This window comes from Oratosquilla oratoria, chromosome 44, assembly GCF_046742065.1.
Source record: "Oratosquilla oratoria isolate Oo_2021 chromosome 44, ASM4674206v1, whole genome shotgun sequence".
Lineage (NCBI taxonomy): Eukaryota > Metazoa > Arthropoda > Malacostraca > Stomatopoda > Squillidae > Oratosquilla > Oratosquilla oratoria.
Genome location: NC_134820.1, coordinates 24,960,305 through 24,979,482, shown reverse-complemented (window position 1 = coordinate 24,979,482; position 19,178 = coordinate 24,960,305). Strand labels below are relative to the sequence as shown.

Sequence of the window (19,178 nt, the reverse complement as noted above, 5' to 3'; positions counted from 1 at the left end):
AGCCGGTTTCTGCTGGGCTGTTGTATTTTTCGGAGACGTGACGTCACTATATGACATCTTGAAATTACTTTCTATCGGATCATTTAGAGAGTAACAGAAATGTACATATCTTCACATACTCGCAATCATTTGCACATCCTCATACCCTTGCGTGCGCGCACACACATACATACACGCACACACACACGCACACACATGCGCACACGACTCGGTGGCGCGGTTGGTAGAGTCCCAGACTGTCAGTATGGCGATACCGGCGGCACCTGGTTCGAATATTGCCCGGGGCTGAAATTATTTTAGTATCGCTGCGCTTCGAGTCGTTACTCCAACTCTCGTGGAGGGGGAGTTAGGTGTGTGTGTGTGCGTGTAAAGTCACAGCATTACCCATAAATGGGCCACATACAAGCTCTGAGCTCTCTTCCGGGAGGGAAATAGCTGTCGATCACGAGTCTAACACGTGATCCAAGACCATGGTGAATCATACACACACACACACACACATACAATGTGAGGGTGAGAGCGAGAGTTGGACAAACTCATCACAACAGAGGAAGACAGCCACGAACATTAATTATCAGACAATTTAAACAAAACTCAAAGTCTGATTGTTTCATAACACACTGCAACAGTTAAATTAGTGCCCCATTATACTTCTAATATCTGTTGGATCATGAAACATCGGAGTGGGATCAAGCAAAGGGTTCTTTAGATTCGTTTCATTGAAAAAACGAACCCTTTGGGATTTGATTATTGTACGTAAATTACTAAAGATTACAAAGGCGGAGCATGCCGACATGAGACCTTTTGGTCCATATATAGGTCGGATACGAAAAAAATCATAATAATGATAAATGAATAAGATGAATAAAGACTATAATAATGTATATAATAGATAAAATACATAAATGCATAGGTATAGGTAAATAATCAACAAACAGGTAAATAGTAAATAATGATAAATTGATATATAACTAATAATAAATGAGAAGCAAGCAATTAATAATAATAAACAAAACAAATAAAAAATGTATAATAAGTGATAGGCATAACAGTCATTACAGCATTTTATAAAATGTGTATGAGTGTGTGGATCTTGTTGTGGTATACGTGTAAGCACCACATATTTGTGAATATTGTGTGTATATTTTATTAGATCGGCAGATGTATGTTTTCCCTTTATGTAAACGTATTAAAGTTCTTGTACATTGTTATCGTTGTGTACGTTATTTGTATATGTGTGTATATATATATATATATATATATATATATATAAGTATATGTATATATATATGAATATATATATATATATATATATATAATCTCTCTCGATGCCGCAATCGGTAGTCACAAACACTTGTCTTGTGCTAGCTCAGGTTCGAGTACTTGGCCATACCACGTTACATTTTCTGCATGTTGGCCTCCTAGAGTCTCTCTCAAAGTTGATGGCTTAGAATTAAAGTGTATTGTGGTTGATAAAAATGTACATCTGCTCACTGGGACCACATTCAGTGTTGTACACACACACGCACACACACACACACACACACACACACACACACACACACACACACATATATATATATATATATATATATATATATATATATATAATATGTGTATTCACTTGGTCTTTGGATCACGTGTTGGACTCGTGATCGATAGCTATTTCCCTCCTGGAAGAGAGCTCAGAGCTCGTAAGTCCGATCTATGGGTAATGCTATGACCTTGCACACACACACACCCCCAACTCCCCGCCCACGAGAGTTGGAGTAACACCCCTCAGCGCTGCGATACTGATATTATTTCAGCCCCGGGCGAGAGTCGAACCCGGACCTCCGTAGTGGCAGGCCAGAGCTCTAACCACAGCGCCATGAGAGGTGTGTGTGTGTGTGTGTGTGTGTGTGTGTGTGTGTGTGTGTGTGTGTGTGTGTATGTGTGTGTGCCCAATAATAACACTTCTATTATTAAATCTCCTCCTTGCCAAAGCTTCCTCCCAGAATGGATTACACAAAGACGAATGGAGAGCTCAAATACTCTATTTTTGGTGCAATCGTAATTGACCTCAGGTAATTCTGTCCGTCCTCCCCCTCCTTCCCTTTCAACCTTGAAGGCAATTGTTTCTCTTTCAGGTGTTGCCAAACTGACAAATCACGTCTGTTATCCAATGGGAGAACAATGAGGCTGCTGCCAAACTAACGCATTCAAGTTCACAATGGGGAAGACGAAAATTATATAAAACTGTCTGAGTCTACTAAGCAGGGTGGATTATACGTTGTGCAACATTATACATATATATACATGTATATATATATATATATATATATAATAAAATGTGTATGTATATGTGTGTATAAGTATATATATATATATATATATAAATATATATATATATATATATATATATATATATATATATATATATATACAACAAAAGCCTAGTGTAGTGGTAAAAGGATCTTGTTCTCCATCGACTGATCCCTTTAACTGAGCAAAGATTAGAGAATAAATTGTTGCTCGAAAGTTAGATTTTAAAAATCTGGATGCGCATTAAGATAAATACCCTTTAGTTAGCAATAAACAGCGTTTTATCCTCTGGGACAATAATGATCCAAATAAGTGGAGCTATTGAGGTGGTAAAGAGATATTTAAGGAAGAATATACATAAGAACATAACATAAGAATGAAGGAGACTGCAAGAGACCATAAGGCCTACACTAGGCAGCTACGTATCCATCACCACCTGTCATCCCCATCCATATTGTTGTCTAATCGTTTCTTAAAGCAACTGATAGTTTCAGCGCTTACTACATGGTTACTAAGTTTATTCCATTCGTCGACCACTCTATTAGTAAACCAATTCTTGCCTATTTCCTTTTTAAATCTAAAGTTTTCCATTTTATGACCATTACTGCGAGTCCAGTCCTGTTGTTTTAATATGATGACCTTGTTTGCATCACCCTTGTTAAAGCCTTTGAAGAAAGGGAGACGAATGGCTTAGTAAGGATTACAAAGGCTGAGCATGCCTACAGGAGACCTTTTGGTCCATAACTAGATCGGATGCAAAAAATATAAAAAATAAATAAAAAATAAAATAAAAAATAAATGAGATAAAATAAATATAATACAAATAATAATATATCAAATAAATGCATAGGTATACTCAAAATGATCTACTTTTTTTTTTTTTAAAAGGTTAGTCTCTAGGTATAAATGAATGCTGCATAACGCTACGTGACACTATGTGAGATAAGAGAACAAATTATTTATGTGAAAGATGAATTATTTTTCGAGAAGACAAAAAAAAAATAAATAAATAAAAAAAAAAATAAAAAAAAATACGATAACAAACTATGCAACCCAAAGGAATCGTGCCTCTGATTTATAGACTGTTTACCGTCGGGATTGTTGTTAAGAATTGTAGTTTACTAGTGTTTTATATATACATATATATATATATATATATACATACATATATATAATAATAATAATAATCTGGAGCAGTTTTCGTGAGGAGTTTTTGGCCTAAGAGTTCTTGGAATTATATTTAAATTTTATTTTAGTTATCTAAGTTCTTAAAGTAATTACACTAAATTTGTGATCACAGTTCATCCTAAAATAATTTCTCGTATATAAAAAAGGAAGAAAATGTTAATATGACGAGAAAACTGAAAGTTAATATCAGTTTCACAATATGCCCAGTGTTTAATGTTTAAAAGTTAAAGCTTTCTTTTGAAGTCGATAAAATTTCCTAGCAGTTGCCTTGAAAATTATACAAGAATGATCTGTACTTTATTCTGGTTACACTACGAACATTTGACCTTTACAGAAATTCAGTGTTAATGAGACCTTAACGAGACTTTAGTGGGACCTTTATTTGTTCTTCAGCAATGTTAATAAGACCTTGATGAGACCTTTAGTTGTCCCTCAACAATGTTAAGAAGACCTTAACGAGACCTTAATGAGACCTTTAGTTGTTCTTCAGCAATTTTAACAAGACCTTGGCGTGACCATTAACTGTCCCACAACAATGTTAACAAGACTTGAACGAGACCTTAACAAAACCTTTAATTGTTCTTCAGCAATGTTAATAAGACCTTCATGAGACCTTTACCTGTTCCTCAACAATGTTAACAAGACTTGAACGAGACCTTAATGAGACCTTTAGTTGTTCTTCAACAATGTTAACAGTACCTTAACGAGACTTTAATGAGACCTTTAATTGTTCTTCAACAATTTTAACAAGACCTTCACGAGACCTTTAGCTATTCCTCAACAATCTTAACAAGGCTTGAACGAGACCTTAATGAGACCTTTTATCATTCAGCCGTTTCAACTTTATTATTATTAATATTATTATTATTATGATGATGATGATGATGATGATGATGATGTAGTGTTAAGAAGACCTTAAGGAGATCTTAACTAAACCTTTTGTTGTTTTTATCTTTTCAGAACCTCGTGTGGAGATACTTCGGGCACCTGACCTCTACGTGCAAAGGGACAGCATGATCAACCTCACCTGCATCTTGCATGACGTTCCTGAGCCTCCGGTCTTTGTTCTTTGGTATCATGGGAATAAGGTAAGACGGAGCAGACGGTGGTCATATATATTATGACAAATAAGATTGAAGGTGAAAGAAGTAGACGAGGAGATATGGGAGAATTTCTCGCCTTAACATTTCGACCCGCAGGGTCTTGATCACAAAGCTTTGTGATCAAGACCTGCGGGTCGAAACTTTAAGGCGAGAAATTCTCCCATATCTCCTCGTCTACTTCTTTCACCTTCAATCTTATATATAATATATATATATATATATATATATATATATATATATATATATATACATGTATATATTTGCAAAAATCACTGGGGAAATTAAAGATACTGTTATCGAATGTTTTCGTCTACTTAAGACATCTTCATAGGTTCAGTAACCATATTTTTCATTTCCCAGTGGTTTCTACAAAAATAATTCATCACGTGTTTTTGTGATGTCTTTGCATATATATATATATATATATATATATGTATATGTATATATATATATATATTGCAGAAACCACTAGGAAATGAAAAATACGGTTACAGAACGTTTTCGTCTATTTAAGACATCTTCAGGGTAACCGTATTTTCCATTTCCAAGTGGTTTCTGCAAAAATAGTTTATCAAGTGTTTTTTTTTGTGATTTTTTTTCCTGAGAGGTTTATTTTGCTTTAAGCTTTTTTAGAGGAAAAAGCTTAAACTCGTTTCTTTTTCTTCCACCTTTTTTAACATGTCACAATGTCTCAAATACATATATACATATCTACAAATATACGCATATACTTATATGCAAATATATTATATATATATATATATATAATATATATATATAAATATATGATATAGATATAATATATATATATATAATATAATATATATATATGATATATATATAATATATATATATAATATAATATATATATATATATATATAAATGAAGATACTCTTACATACATATATTTATATAGATATATATATGTAAATATTATTCGAATATGTACATCCATAAATGTACAGTAGCTTTAAGTCGTTCCCTATGTTTACTGTAACTGTCATAAAAGTATTTAATTTAACCTATCAAAGACTTTTCATTCTTCGTCTTGTTCGTTCATCTTAGAAGCTATCAAAAAGTTTCATTCAGCTGACGGATATCCGGACTCTCTTCAAAAGAACGAAATTTCATAATATCTTTGACAATGACTTCTGGCGACTGTTTCTTCACAAAAATATTTCAAACCTTTCTTCGCAATATCACCCTGGACTTTTTCTTCTTCTTCTTCTTCTTCTTCTTAGTTTCCAACTCTCTGTTTAACTTGCTGGGCGCTAGTGGAAATGCAGTCCCTTCCTTCAGGTTTAATTAATTTAATGAAGACCAGAACGAGTTAATATAGACCGGAGAGTTTTGTCTGTATTTTGTACAAGTTCTTAGATTGATCTCGTCTTCTCAAAGATTCGTTTGTTTCTCCCACTTTTTCTGTGAGGGGTTTGGCCTAAAAGAAGATCTTAGGCTCCAGTCTTAACCTGGAAATAGTAACTGTAGAGTCTGTTGAGTTGCCAACTAGTTTATTACGTTCAAAGTTGTCTCCACTTCCCCTGAGGCTCATTCTCTTACAAGAGGAAGATAATTACGTTTCTTACACGACTTTTTACTCAATTAGTGACTTTTCTTTCTTTCTTTTTTTTTCTTAACTGTACATGTCAAATTCATGAAATTCAAAAGAATTGTATGCTTAAGAATCCAGGTACACATAGTATCAAAATATATGAACAATTATAAAGAATGTAAAAATAATATCACATAACACGGAAGACAACATTAAAAGTAGGTTGATTTTTGTAGTATACTCATCACCTTCAGGTTTCTTGGTTGCTTTACAGTTAATTAATATCTTAGATACTTATCTTATTTATTTGTTGATTATCATAAACGTGTCTTAAGAACACATCGAGATAATGTGAGATAATTACATTCACATCCATTTCCACAACAGTGGAAGCATAGAGAGTATCTCATAAAGTTAACTCTTGTTCTCTATATTACCGTTAGCTCAGCACAATTAAACACACACACACACACACACACACACACACACACACACACACACACACACACACATACACGGCTGTCCGGGTTTGAATCCCGCCCAGGGCTGAAATAATTCCAGTATCGCTGCGCTGCGAGTCGTTACTCCAATTCTCGTGGGCGGTGAGTTTGGGGTGTGTGTGTGTGTAAGGTCAAGGCATTACCCATAGATTGGTCATATATGAGCTCTGACCTCTCTTTCGGGAGAGTAATAGCTGTCGGTCACGAGTCTAATATGTGATCCAAGACCATGGTGAATCAAACACACACACACACACACACACACACACACACACACACACACACACACACACACACACACACACACACACACACACACACACACACACACACTCACTCTCTCTCTCTCTCACACACACACACACACACACACACACACACACACACACACACACACACACACACACACACACACACACACACACAATATGACCATTGTTTGCTTTTTAGATTCATAGAACTCAGGGATAAGCAGTCACTGAGGACTTATGTGAGGATACAAACACTGATTTGTGTCACATAAGAAATATAGATTTAACAAAACGACACTTCTTAAAAAACAATAATAGTGTTGGCTGATGGAGACGAAATCTTTCATACTGCCGCTCTCTCTACATTTATGGATATAATCTAGAAAGATCACTTAAAATAGATTTGAATACAACCGACAAGAAGTAATTGAAAACAAGTGTAACTGACAAAGAATACAAAGAGTCGAAGAATCGTTTTCTATTTAGGACCAACTATGCAGTGGAGCCCTTCAGGTAATAATATTATCTGTAACAGTTTTCATTATTTCTTCACCTTCCTTAACTAATCGCAGAACAAAACGACATTATCAGAAAACCTGACAAAAATCGGACACAATATCTACAAGAGAGCTGTTAAGGACGCATAGGCATATCTAAAAGAACTGAAAATTTAAAGACATAGTGTCTACATTTCTGTGAGGTTTCTTAGTAGACCTGCTTAACCTTGGCTACCATGAATGCAGAAGAACATCTAAGACATATAAAGATTATCAACACGAGCCTCCTCTTCTTGGGAACTAGAATTACTATCCTACAACCTATTTCACGCTACATACATAGATCACACAACACGCAAACTGCAATATTTCAATGCACCATGTCGATACTCTGTCACCATATTCATAAAGTTGCAAAAAATATGTATCATATAGATAGATAAATATAGTGAACTGAGTACATTACAATATTTTCCTGCCCGAACCAACGGACACTTCTGGATTCTGAATTACTCACGTTGACGTATTGTTATGTCGCAACTTTTATGACAGAATATTCGTCAGTTTTATGGGGTTCTCTGCATTCGAGGGCGTGTGGGTGATGGTAGGGGGGGGGTGTACGACAACTGTTGCCATTGCCTGTCGACACCAAATATGATGAGAGTGAAGTATTGTCACCAGGGGATGTACATATGTCGTGTCAACGGTGAAGGGAATTTTCACGAAAAGATTCCCAGTGGTGGAAAATTACTCCTTCATGGACCTTATTACCCACTCCGCTGGATCTTTAACCTCAGGTAGAGTCTTGTCCGCCAACAGTAATCCTCTCCATGCCCTTCAGTCCTGTGCTGTTTCCATCCAGGTTGCTTTATCTATTCCTCTTCTGTTCATCTCCGCATCCACACCATCCATCCATCTCATTCGAGGTCTCCCTCTGGGTCTTCTTCCAGGCATTCCACCCATCATAACTCGTTTTGGAATTCTATGATCCTCCATACGCGTCACATGCCCAGTCCGTCTCAATTTTGTTCTATTTAAAACATCTGTTATTTTCCTTTAGTGTCCAGCTTGTTTAAAATGAAGAGTAAATGTTCTCGCTTTTAGTTAACATCTGGGGAATCCGTTCGGCTCAGAGGGTCTTCCATTTGGTGTGAGAAAGTGATCTTCCAGATTGTCACCTGCCGTCTCGCGTCTCGCGTTTCACGGATTCGCGACTCGCGTCTCGCGGATTCGCGGACCGCGGCAATAAAATTGTGTGATTGCGACCCAAGAGGTCGTTACTTTGTCTTAATGGAGATGGCGCTGCGGTACGCCATAAGGGAGAAGTTTGTGTTATGTTTAGTGTTTTCGTCTAAATTTTTGGCTTAAAGTTTAGATATTTGTTCGCTTTCTGAAACAACCTAGTTAAGGGAAAGGCGACATAGGAACAAAGGCATGATTTGTTCCCCGAGGATATCTAAGCATTACGGTACTTTATAATGAAGACATTTGTCTTATGTTTTCGTCTAAATTATTAAAGATTAAATATCTGTTCACTGTTTCAAACAATCTAGTTGAGGGAATGGTGGTAGAGGAACAAAGCCATTACACATTCTCCGGTTATATCTAATTGTTTGCATAAAGTATAATACCTAAGCTTTAATTACCTGTATCTACTTCATTATAAGATTTAGGTTTGATTAGGTTGGCGATATTTTGACTTTATGATCCAGTGATTGATTGTAGTAGAAACCTAAAATGGGAATTTTAAGGTAAGGTGTCTACTAAGACCATGTTTAAGAGTTTGAGCATTAAGCTTGAATTAGGGCTCGAGTTCTTGTTCGACCTGTTTGGCCTCGGACTCGACCTTGAACTCATTAGGGAAGATCGTGACGTAAAAACGAATTTTGGCTATTCCCCTTACAAGGAGAAAAGGATTATATATATATATGACAAATAAGACTGAAGGTGGAAGAAGCAGACGAGGAGTAATGGGAGAATTTCACGCTTTAACGTTTCGAGCGCAGGGTCTTGATCACAAAGCTTTGTGATCAAGACCCTGCGGGTCGAAACGTTAAAGCGTGAAATTCTCCCATTACTCCTCGTCTGCTTCTTCCACCTTCAGTCTTATATATATATATATATATATATATATATATATATATATATATAATTACATTATAGTATTAGTTCCCTTCCTTATGAATTTTATGGTACAATGCTTTCTAGGTCTGATTTCATTTACAATCTGTATTATACATAAAAATGTACTTACGTGTCATTTAACCTACTTTTCGTGAACTCAAATCTCTTTAATACAACCCTCACATATCAACAAACAGAATATTCATACTTCAAGCGAATTTGATATTAATCATATACTGTATATGATATCATATAATCTTATTATCTCAGTCATTATCTTAATTGAGTTTGGGGGGACCACCGTCCCTGAATATAAATGAAATGACAAAATCTATCACTTATTAACTGGTTCTGCTCGGGTCATGGGTCTCAATTTACTTCCTCTGCTCACTCAATCAGAAAGCAATGAATGTATATGTTGTAACCATTACCTATAACCTCACATATTGCAGCATCGCCCATGGAAAACTACATCACAACACACAGACATACACTCCCCTAAGCTCCTCTTCCACGTGACCAAACCGTGAAATACTTTGATTCTATACTCCGTAGTTAAATTAAAAGTGATAATAATTAAATCACAAGAAACAACCACACATCTTTATTATGAAAATATGATAACATATATAAATGGTTAACCTTAATATTGCTAGACTATATTATGAATAGTTGTGAGACTGCCTACCCCCACCGAGTAATGCCTTGTCAACAATTTATATCTTAGATACTTATCGTATTTGTTGATTATTATAAACGTGTCTCAAGAACACATCGAGATAATGTGAGATAATTACATACACATCCATTTCCACAACAGTGGAAGGATAGAGATGATCTCATAAAGTTAACTTTCATTCTCTATATAACCGTTAGCTCAGCACAAATAAAAAAAACACACACACACACACACACAGAGGCGAACGAGGTGGCAGGCAGTCTGTAGGTGGAGCCAGACCAAGGAAGGCCTGATGATGTAATCGAACACCAATAGAGAAAGAAAAGCCTTTTAGTGTTTCAATTATTCAACCAAGGATCCGACTTCATATGTAGATGCTCATGGGTACCAGTGTTACCCTCGGATCCCCTATGGTTTATCTTATGCTATCATGCTTCCTCTCTGGAAAGTAGGTAACATTTAAGTGTGATGATTGGTGTTGCTTATAGAGTCACTTATTGGAAACCCACAACCCTATGGAAACCAGCAACAGTTCTTGGGTCTTTCCATAGATATCTCCTTGGATGAGAAGCTCAATAACTTCTGTGAACATAACATAAGAACATAAGAATAAAGGAGACTGCAAGAGACCATAAGGCCTACACTAGGCAGCTCCGTATCCATCACCACCTGTCATCCCCATCCATAAAGTTGTCTAATCGTTTTTTAAAACAATTGATAGTTGTGTGTCGATTAAATATCTCTTGGCGAAAATCATTTTAATATTTATTTCACGTTTGATGAGGTTGGATTGTTTTGTAAGAGCTTCTTGTTTTAAACTATTTTAGTACCAACTCACATCCACAGCAAGGCCGCTTCATTAAATCGGCGACCCCCCTCTCATTTTATGCAATGGGGGGACGGAGAGGGGGGTCGCCGATTTAATGAAGCGGCCTTGCTGTGGAGGTGCTGTGTCTTGCGACACTGCTTCTGACCCAGGGCAGTGGACAAGATGCAGGGATGACCCGTCATCCAGGAGGTGCTAAGATAAGAGGGAGGGTGGAGGGGTGTGGAGTGTATTCAGGGGTGGAATGGGTGGGATTGATTTTGTGCCTTTTTCTTTTTGGCTACCCCCCTTGTAAGGGGGAAAAAGCCTTGGTATATGTATGTAGTACCAACTACATCCATTTCAATATGTACAATAGACAACATCACCTGGTAATTCCTGACGAAAGACAGAGAGAAGCTCCTTTTGAGTTGAACGTTTATTTATTAATTTTATTTATTCTTTATTTCTCCTAATTAATGACCATGGTTCCTACTAACCGGTTCTCTCAAAGTAAACGTTATTTATAAAAAAAGGAAACAAGCAAACAATTACAGTCTTATAACTATTGTCAGGCTACTAAAAACTTAACAATTTAGTTCTTATGGTATGGATTTACATTCCAAAGCAGTGGTTCTCAACACATTTCCTCGTGTACTCCACACTTATGTATCGCTGTTCTTTAGTCAATTGGAAATCACTTCATCACTAAATCTAATCGTTGTGCATCCACTAACAACCACTAGTTTAAGGATTATGGGCCCACTTATGAGGCTCTGTGGGCCCCCAAGGGATATGTACGAATATAACTCTTCTTTAGTCAATTGGAAATCGCCTCATCACTAAATCATCGTTGTGCATCCACTAACAATCACTAGTCTCAGGATTATGGGCCCATTTGTGAAGCTCTGTGGGCCCCCAAGGGTTCATGGGCCCCAGATTGAGAACTACTGCTCTAGAGAGTGTGAATCCCCACGCCAGCTTAAAAGACATTCATCTCTGCTCTGCGTACTCTAATAGTTATCAATATAAGAGTTGGAACCCGCTCCACATAATGAAGTTATGAAACAGAACGTCCATACATACACCATGGGCTTTTTCCACCGTACCAGGCGGGTAGCCAAAGTCAAAAGGCATATACCCACTACCACCTATTTCCTCCTCACCCATTCCACTCCATCCACCATCCTTTCCTCCCTTTCATCTTAGCTCCTCGTGGATGACGGGTCATCCCTGTATCCTGTCCACAAAACGTACTGTGAGAATTTTATACTTCTATTTCTCTAGATTATAATACAAACACACACACACACACACACACACACACACACACACACACACACACACACACACACACACACACATAGAAGAGATCTGAAAAAGAATAGCTTTCCTCACAGAGTAATAGACATTTGGAACAAGTTAGATGAGAAAGTGGTGTGTGCAAAAACAATACATGAATTTAAAAATGGTTTAGATAAAATGAGATATGAAGACGGGACCCCACGAGCATAGCTCCCCTTCCCGTAAAATACAACTAGGTAAATACAACTAGGTAAATACACGCGCGCACGCACACACGCACACACACACACACACACACACACTCACACACACACACACACACAAACAAAAGGACGCTCACACAAACCTGCTTTCCCCATTTTTCTCCAATCCACATTACTGTATCCCTCACTTCTCTTGACATGTCCGAGCTATGCCAACCTTCTTTTACTGTAAAAAAAAAAATTCTTTCTTTTGCTGCCCCGTTCGCCTTTTTTTTTTTTTTTTTTTTTGTGTGTGTGTGATCTCATTCACTCTAACTCCGAACACTTTCCCTTCATTTGTGCTCCCCCCTTCCTCCTCCTTTTCTGTCTTCTTTATTCTTCCACTTTTATGCTCCATATATATTATTGACAGTCATTATATATACATATATATACATACATATATATATATATATATGCTAATAAGAACACGGGTACGTGTGTTCACTTATGCAAAGTAGACCACTTGGAAAAAGAAACTAACGAAGCAGAGCGCTTTCGTATATTACATCTTCACTTGTTGCACTGAAGATGTAATATACGAAAGCGCTCTGCTTCGTTAGTTTCTTTTTCCAAGTGGTCTACTTTGCATATATATATATGTGTGTGTGTGTGTGTGTGTGTGTGTGTGTGTGTGTGTGTGTGTGTGTGTGTGTGTCTTTAAACGGGCGCGTACACACACGCCCACACAGACACACGCAACCAATATCATACACGTACTGAGTTCGACAGTAACGTCCCCCAATTTAAACACATCAGCATTTCCTAATACATCACCTTTCCTCGAAGGACAACACAGATGTCGCCATCGTAACTTCAACAACGAAAGGAGGGACACAAAGGCTACAGAAAACCAGAAAGAAAAGAGACACGAAGACGGTATGGAAGGAATTTAACAGTTGAATAAACGAAGAAGGGAACTGAATCAACACGCAAAGTGTGTCTTAATTGGTTAATAAATGATTGCCCGGGTGCCTACCTGGAGGAAGAGGACACAGCTCGCTTCCTGGGCTGAGGAAAGAGGCTTCGGTGAGGGAGGAAGGAAGGGCCGAGGCGAGCCGGGGGACAAGTTAAGTGGAGGACATGAAAGTTGGCGCGCGTTGGGGAAAAAAAAAGAGAGATTCGGTTAATTGGAATCGTAATAGCCGGCGAGAGGAAGGGGATGGGGCTTGGGGGAGATATAAAGGCGAGGTAGGGGAGGGAGCGATGATGTGTCCTGTGGTGATTATTTGGACCCTGGCGGGGATGACAGGAGATAGAATTTAGGAATAGTTATTGGGTTAGGGATGATGTTGGTGGTGATGTGATATTGGTGAGGGTTGATGGTGATGACGATGGTGATGGTGATGACGATGGTGATGACGATGGTGATGGTGATGACGATGGTGATGGTGATGATGATGGCGATGGTGATGACGATGGTGATGGTGATAGGGGATGATGATGGTGATAGGGGATGGGGATGCTGATAACAATGGTGATGATGATTTTGATGGTTTTAGTGATGATGATGTTGATTTTGATGGTTTTAGTGATGGTGATAGTGAGGGTGATGGTGATGATGATTTTGATGGTTTTAGTGATGGTGATGATGATTTTGATGGTTTTAGTGATGGTGATGGTGATGATGATATTGATGGTTTTAGTGATGGTGATGGTGATGATGATTTTGATGGTTTTAGTGATGGTGATGGTGATGATGATTTTGATGGTTTTAGTGATGGTGATGATGATTTTGATGGTTTTAGTGATGGTGATGGTGATGATGATTTTGATGGTTTTAGTAATGGTGATAGTGAGGGTGATTGTGATGGTCATGGTGACGGTAACATTGATGGTGATGTGACAGCGATGGTGATGTGATAGCGATGTTGATGTTGATGGTAATAGTGAGACCTTAAGAACTCTATGGTGTCATTTTTATTTGTAAACTGTTTGCCAACTTTTTGTGTGTAGGGGGAAGAGTAGTTGGAAAAACAAGGGAACAAGGTTTGGTTATTAGGGTGGATAAAGAACAAGTAGGGAACCCACACTCATATTCTGTAACCATGGCAACTGCTAAGTTGTGGGTTGGAGCGTTGTCATGTTGGAAGATGGCCAGCCCCCCTGGTCAGCATTCTCTCTCTCTCTCTCTCTCTCTCTCAGACGTCTTAGTCCAGATTAATAAGGTTTGGTGACGGTATGACTTCTTCCAAGAAGATCAATCACTACAAAGACTCAAAACAAAAATGTCATTTTCCAGGGAAATAGCAAAATCTTGGGTCACGTCTGTCGTGGGCAATGAAGCCTGTTCTCATTGTTTTGATTGTTCTTTGGCTTCAGACTTATAGTGATGAACACATCACTCATCCATGGTCATGACCCAAGCAAGGAAATTGTCCACATCAGGTTCAAATTGATTAGACCAGTGGTTCTTAAACTAGCACAACGACTCATAGATAGTTATAGATAGTTAAGGTTTATTCAACAATACAAAATACAATTTATACATACATATATACACAATTTTTTCAAAATTAGTTGTTGAAAAAGGAGAGCGAGAAGCAAAGCTTATGGGGAGTTGCTCTGACTTTAATTTTTTTTAGTTATTCATTTATTAATTTTTGTTACATGTTAGTATGATACATACATACACACAAATATACATATATACACACATACATACATACACATATATACACACACACACACAATGAGATGCGACACGACGTCCGCTAACTCCGACCTCACGTAGGAATCGGGGTCATCTGGTGGGGGCCAGGTGAGAGGTGAGAGGTCAGGTAAATAAAAAAAAAATCACTTTCCCTGGAGGTAGCAAAACCTTGGTCAAGTCTGTCATGAGCAATGTTTTGATTGTTCTTTAGCTTCAGACTTATAGTGATGGACACATCACTCATCCATGGTCATGAACCAAGCAAGGAAATTGTCCACATCAGATTCAAAAAGCTTCAAATTGATTGGACCATTGGTTCTCAAACTAAGGTTCCTGAACCCTTGGGAGGCCATAGAATAGTGGTCCCTAACCTTTTCTGACCTGAGGCACCATTGCCAAGCCTTTAAGAAGTTCCCAGCACCCTTATTAGAAAATCTAAATTCTAGCTTGTCAGTTTTATTTTGTTGATTCGACATTAGTGTAACAAAGTTTTGTCCCTGGATAATATGAAAATACTCATCTTTACACTGATGCTACTCTAATGAAAAAAAAAAAAAAATGGATGACAGAGTCGGTAATAGGAAAATTATTTTTACCCTGAATTTTGGCGGCATTCTTTGGTGCCGCGGCACACCGATTGGGAACCACGGTCATAGAGTTTCAAAAATAGAGCCACGATTCGGAAACTAGTGGTTGTTAGTGGATTCACAGCGATTAGATTTAGTGATGGAGTGGTTCCCACGGAGGCTGAAGAACAGCGATTCATAAATGTGGAATACACGAAAAAGCGTAAGAACATAAGAATGAAGGAGACTGCAAGAGACCGTAAGGCCTACACAAGTCAGCTCCATATCCATCACCACCTGTCATCCCCATCCATAAAGTTGTCTAACAGTTTCTTAGAACAACTGATAGTTTCAGCGTTCACTACATGGTTACTTAGGTTACTAAGGTGTTGATAACCAATGGATTAGACGCATGAGGAATCGAAGGAGCTCATGCCCAGTAGTCAGAACACGCGGGACCCAGCCAGCAGACACGCAGGATAAGGAAATGTCATTTCTCGGAATATCATCTCCCCAGTCCTGTGAAATGTCTGGCTTATTCTCTACATGAACGGAATTTCGGGTCTGGAAAACTGAAGTAGTGGCTCGAGTAATGAATCGTTTAAGTGACTGAAGTAATGATTGAACCAATGAAAATTTTAAGTGGCTAAAGTAATCAAAAGTTCAAGCTCGAGTAATAAAGAATTTAAGTGACTGAAGTTATGACTCGAGTAATGAAACGTTTAAGTGACTGAAGTAATGATTGAATAAATGAAAAGTTTAAATGGCTAAAGTAATAGCTCCACTAATCAAAAGTTCAAGCTCGAGTAATAAAAAATTGAAGTGACTGATGTTATGACTCGAGTAATGAAACGTTTAAGTGACTGAAGTGATGATTGAACCAATGACAAGTTTAAGTGGCTAAAGTAATAGCTTCAGTAACCAAAAGTTCAAGTGACTGAAGTAATGCCTCGGGTAATAAAAGATTTAAGTAACTGAAGTTATTACTCGAGTAATGAAATCTACAACAGTGTTAACAAGAATACGAAAATAACTTTCTAACAGGGAGATGATGATAGTTACTGTGTGATGTTTACGTTACTATGTATGCAACACGACTGTATGAGAGTATTATTATTGTGATGAAATTAAGTTTGTGACGACGAGAAAATGGGTGATGAGGGAATTAAATGGAGGAATATCATCCCATAATGCACAGCTATATGACAAAGGTCTTTCATTTGTTGACTATGTAGGAGCAGGCTACGTATGAGAATATTATTATTGTGATGAAATTAAGTTTGTGACGACGAGAAAATGGGTGATGAGGGAATTAAATGGAGGAATATCATCCCATAATGCACAGCTATATGACAAAAGTCTTTCATTTGTTGACTATGTAGGAGCAGGCTATTACGGCAATGGATTTTATCATCTCGTATACAAAGATGTGATGACTTTCTAAGTTTTACATTGCGGCAGGGTAGAAATCAAGTTCATAAAAATGTAGTGTAATTTTGAGAAATAACTGCTTCTCTCTCTCTCTCTCTCTCTCTCTCTCTCTCTCTCTCTCTCTCTCTCTCTCTCTCTCTCTCTCTGTGTGTGTGTGTGTGTGTGTGTGTGTGTGTGTGTGTGTGTGTGTGTGTGTGTGTGTGTGTGTGTGTGTGTGTTTGTTTAATATGTCTTCCAATCTGCTATATAGATAACTCACTGATACAAATACCTTAACAGAAAATCTCATCTCAAAATGGTGACACCGAATAATAGATATATATTTTAAAAAATGATAATAGGTTCATTGAAACATATAGCTACAATTTTTTTCTGTCAGCAAAATTATCCCGGTAGTTGGCCACAGAGAACAAATATTGGAGTAAAACAAAACACAAAGAAAATGTGAACTGACACATATTACAAGCAAAATCAACCCTTTTTCTCCTCTACCCTAAGACACCTAATCCTCTACTCGCCTCCATAAGCAACACTATAATCCCAAAACACTGAAGGAAATGAAACACACGTGCAGACGATTTCATTTATCACCGAATGTAGGTTCAAGAAGACAACCGCGTCGTCCACGAACTCACTCCCGAACCCCCGTGAGCTCGAAGGCACTCGGCGTTGGTCCTTCCTCTCTCTGTTTGCTGTTCTCATTTGCTCTTTCGTGCGCAAACACGGTGCCACGCCCGGCAAGGAATATCTGACATTGTACAAGGCCGCGGCGGGGTAAATAGTCAGGTCATCTTTGGTCACACAGCGACGGGGACCTCATTAACCTTATACTCTTTTTGGTATGTACATACACACACATATAATATATATATAATATGTATATATATATATATATATATATGTATGCATATATTATTTGTTGTGTGCTATTGTGAGGTTAAAATCGCCTCAGTAGCATACAGTTGCTATTTTATGGTCTATATGGAGCGCCCATACGGACCAGAGGCACGCATCATTTTACCTATATTAGAGGAAAACTCCCCTTATAGAGAAATGATGCTACTTTATTATGCTGTGACTGTTCCTCCGTTATGCTGTCCCCCCACTCTTAATAATGTCTTGTACCCCTTCTCTGAATGTTTCCATTTTCTCCGAGCCTTGTGGTAGGGAAGAAGAATACCGTCGCCGAGTCTTCCCACTTAAAAAGCGACTAAAACCGGACGGAGGATGGGACTAGGGATTCTACTCTCTGTAGCCCTAAAAGGGGGACATTCCTAAATGAAAAAGTAAAGGGAGGAGTTTTCCAAGCAGAACCCTAAGGTTTGAGTCTTTTATGTCCGTGGGTGTTGTACAAATGAGAATAAAAGGGAAGAAGTGGGCAGTATGTTTGTGAGAAGAAAGATGGATGTGTAGGCACTGATTGAAACTAAGTTGAAAGGGAGGGGCGAATTTGAGTTTGGGAGTGAAGTGGAGAGGATGTCAGGAGTGAAGAGGGGACGAGGGAGAGAAGGGGTGGCTATATTAATCAGTGAAGAGATATGTAAGCGTGTGATGGAGTGGAAGGAGGTTTCTTCAAAGTTAATGTAGATGAAGGTAAAACTGGAAAGGGAAATGTGGGTTTTTGTAAGTGCATATGGTCCTGGTAGTGAGAGGAGTATAGAGGAAAGGGAGTCTCTTTGGATAGATTTAAATGAAAGGTTTTAGGGAGAAATGTCAATGTAATGGTATAGGAAGATCTCAATGCTAAAGTATGAGATGAACCAATAGACAGAGTGGTTGGGAAATATGGGGTCCCTGGGAAAAATTGTAGATGTTGGAGATGTGTCTAGAGAGTTGATGATAGCTAACACAGAGTTTAAGAAAAAAGTCAAGTATAAGTACACATGGGAGAGGGTGGTGAATGGAAGGGTGGTAGATAGGGCTTTAATAGACTATATAGTGGTGCACAAGAGAAGAATAGGAAGAGTTTTGGATGTA

The 19,178-nt window shown here is 37.9% G+C and overlaps 1 protein-coding gene across 1 annotated transcript in view; it reads left to right on the top strand.

Annotated features, from left to right (window-relative positions):
* Window positions 1-244: 244 nt before the first annotated feature.
* LOC143022349 (uncharacterized) overlaps window positions 245-19,178 on the top strand; it is a 131,804-nt gene continuing 112,870 nt past the window's right edge. The window contains exons 1-2 of the mRNA XM_076180501.1: window positions 245-266; window positions 4,453-4,580. Coding sequence (XP_076036616.1) covers window positions 245-266; window positions 4,453-4,580 — 150 coding nt within the window. The remainder of the gene's footprint in view (window positions 267-4,452; window positions 4,581-19,178) is intronic.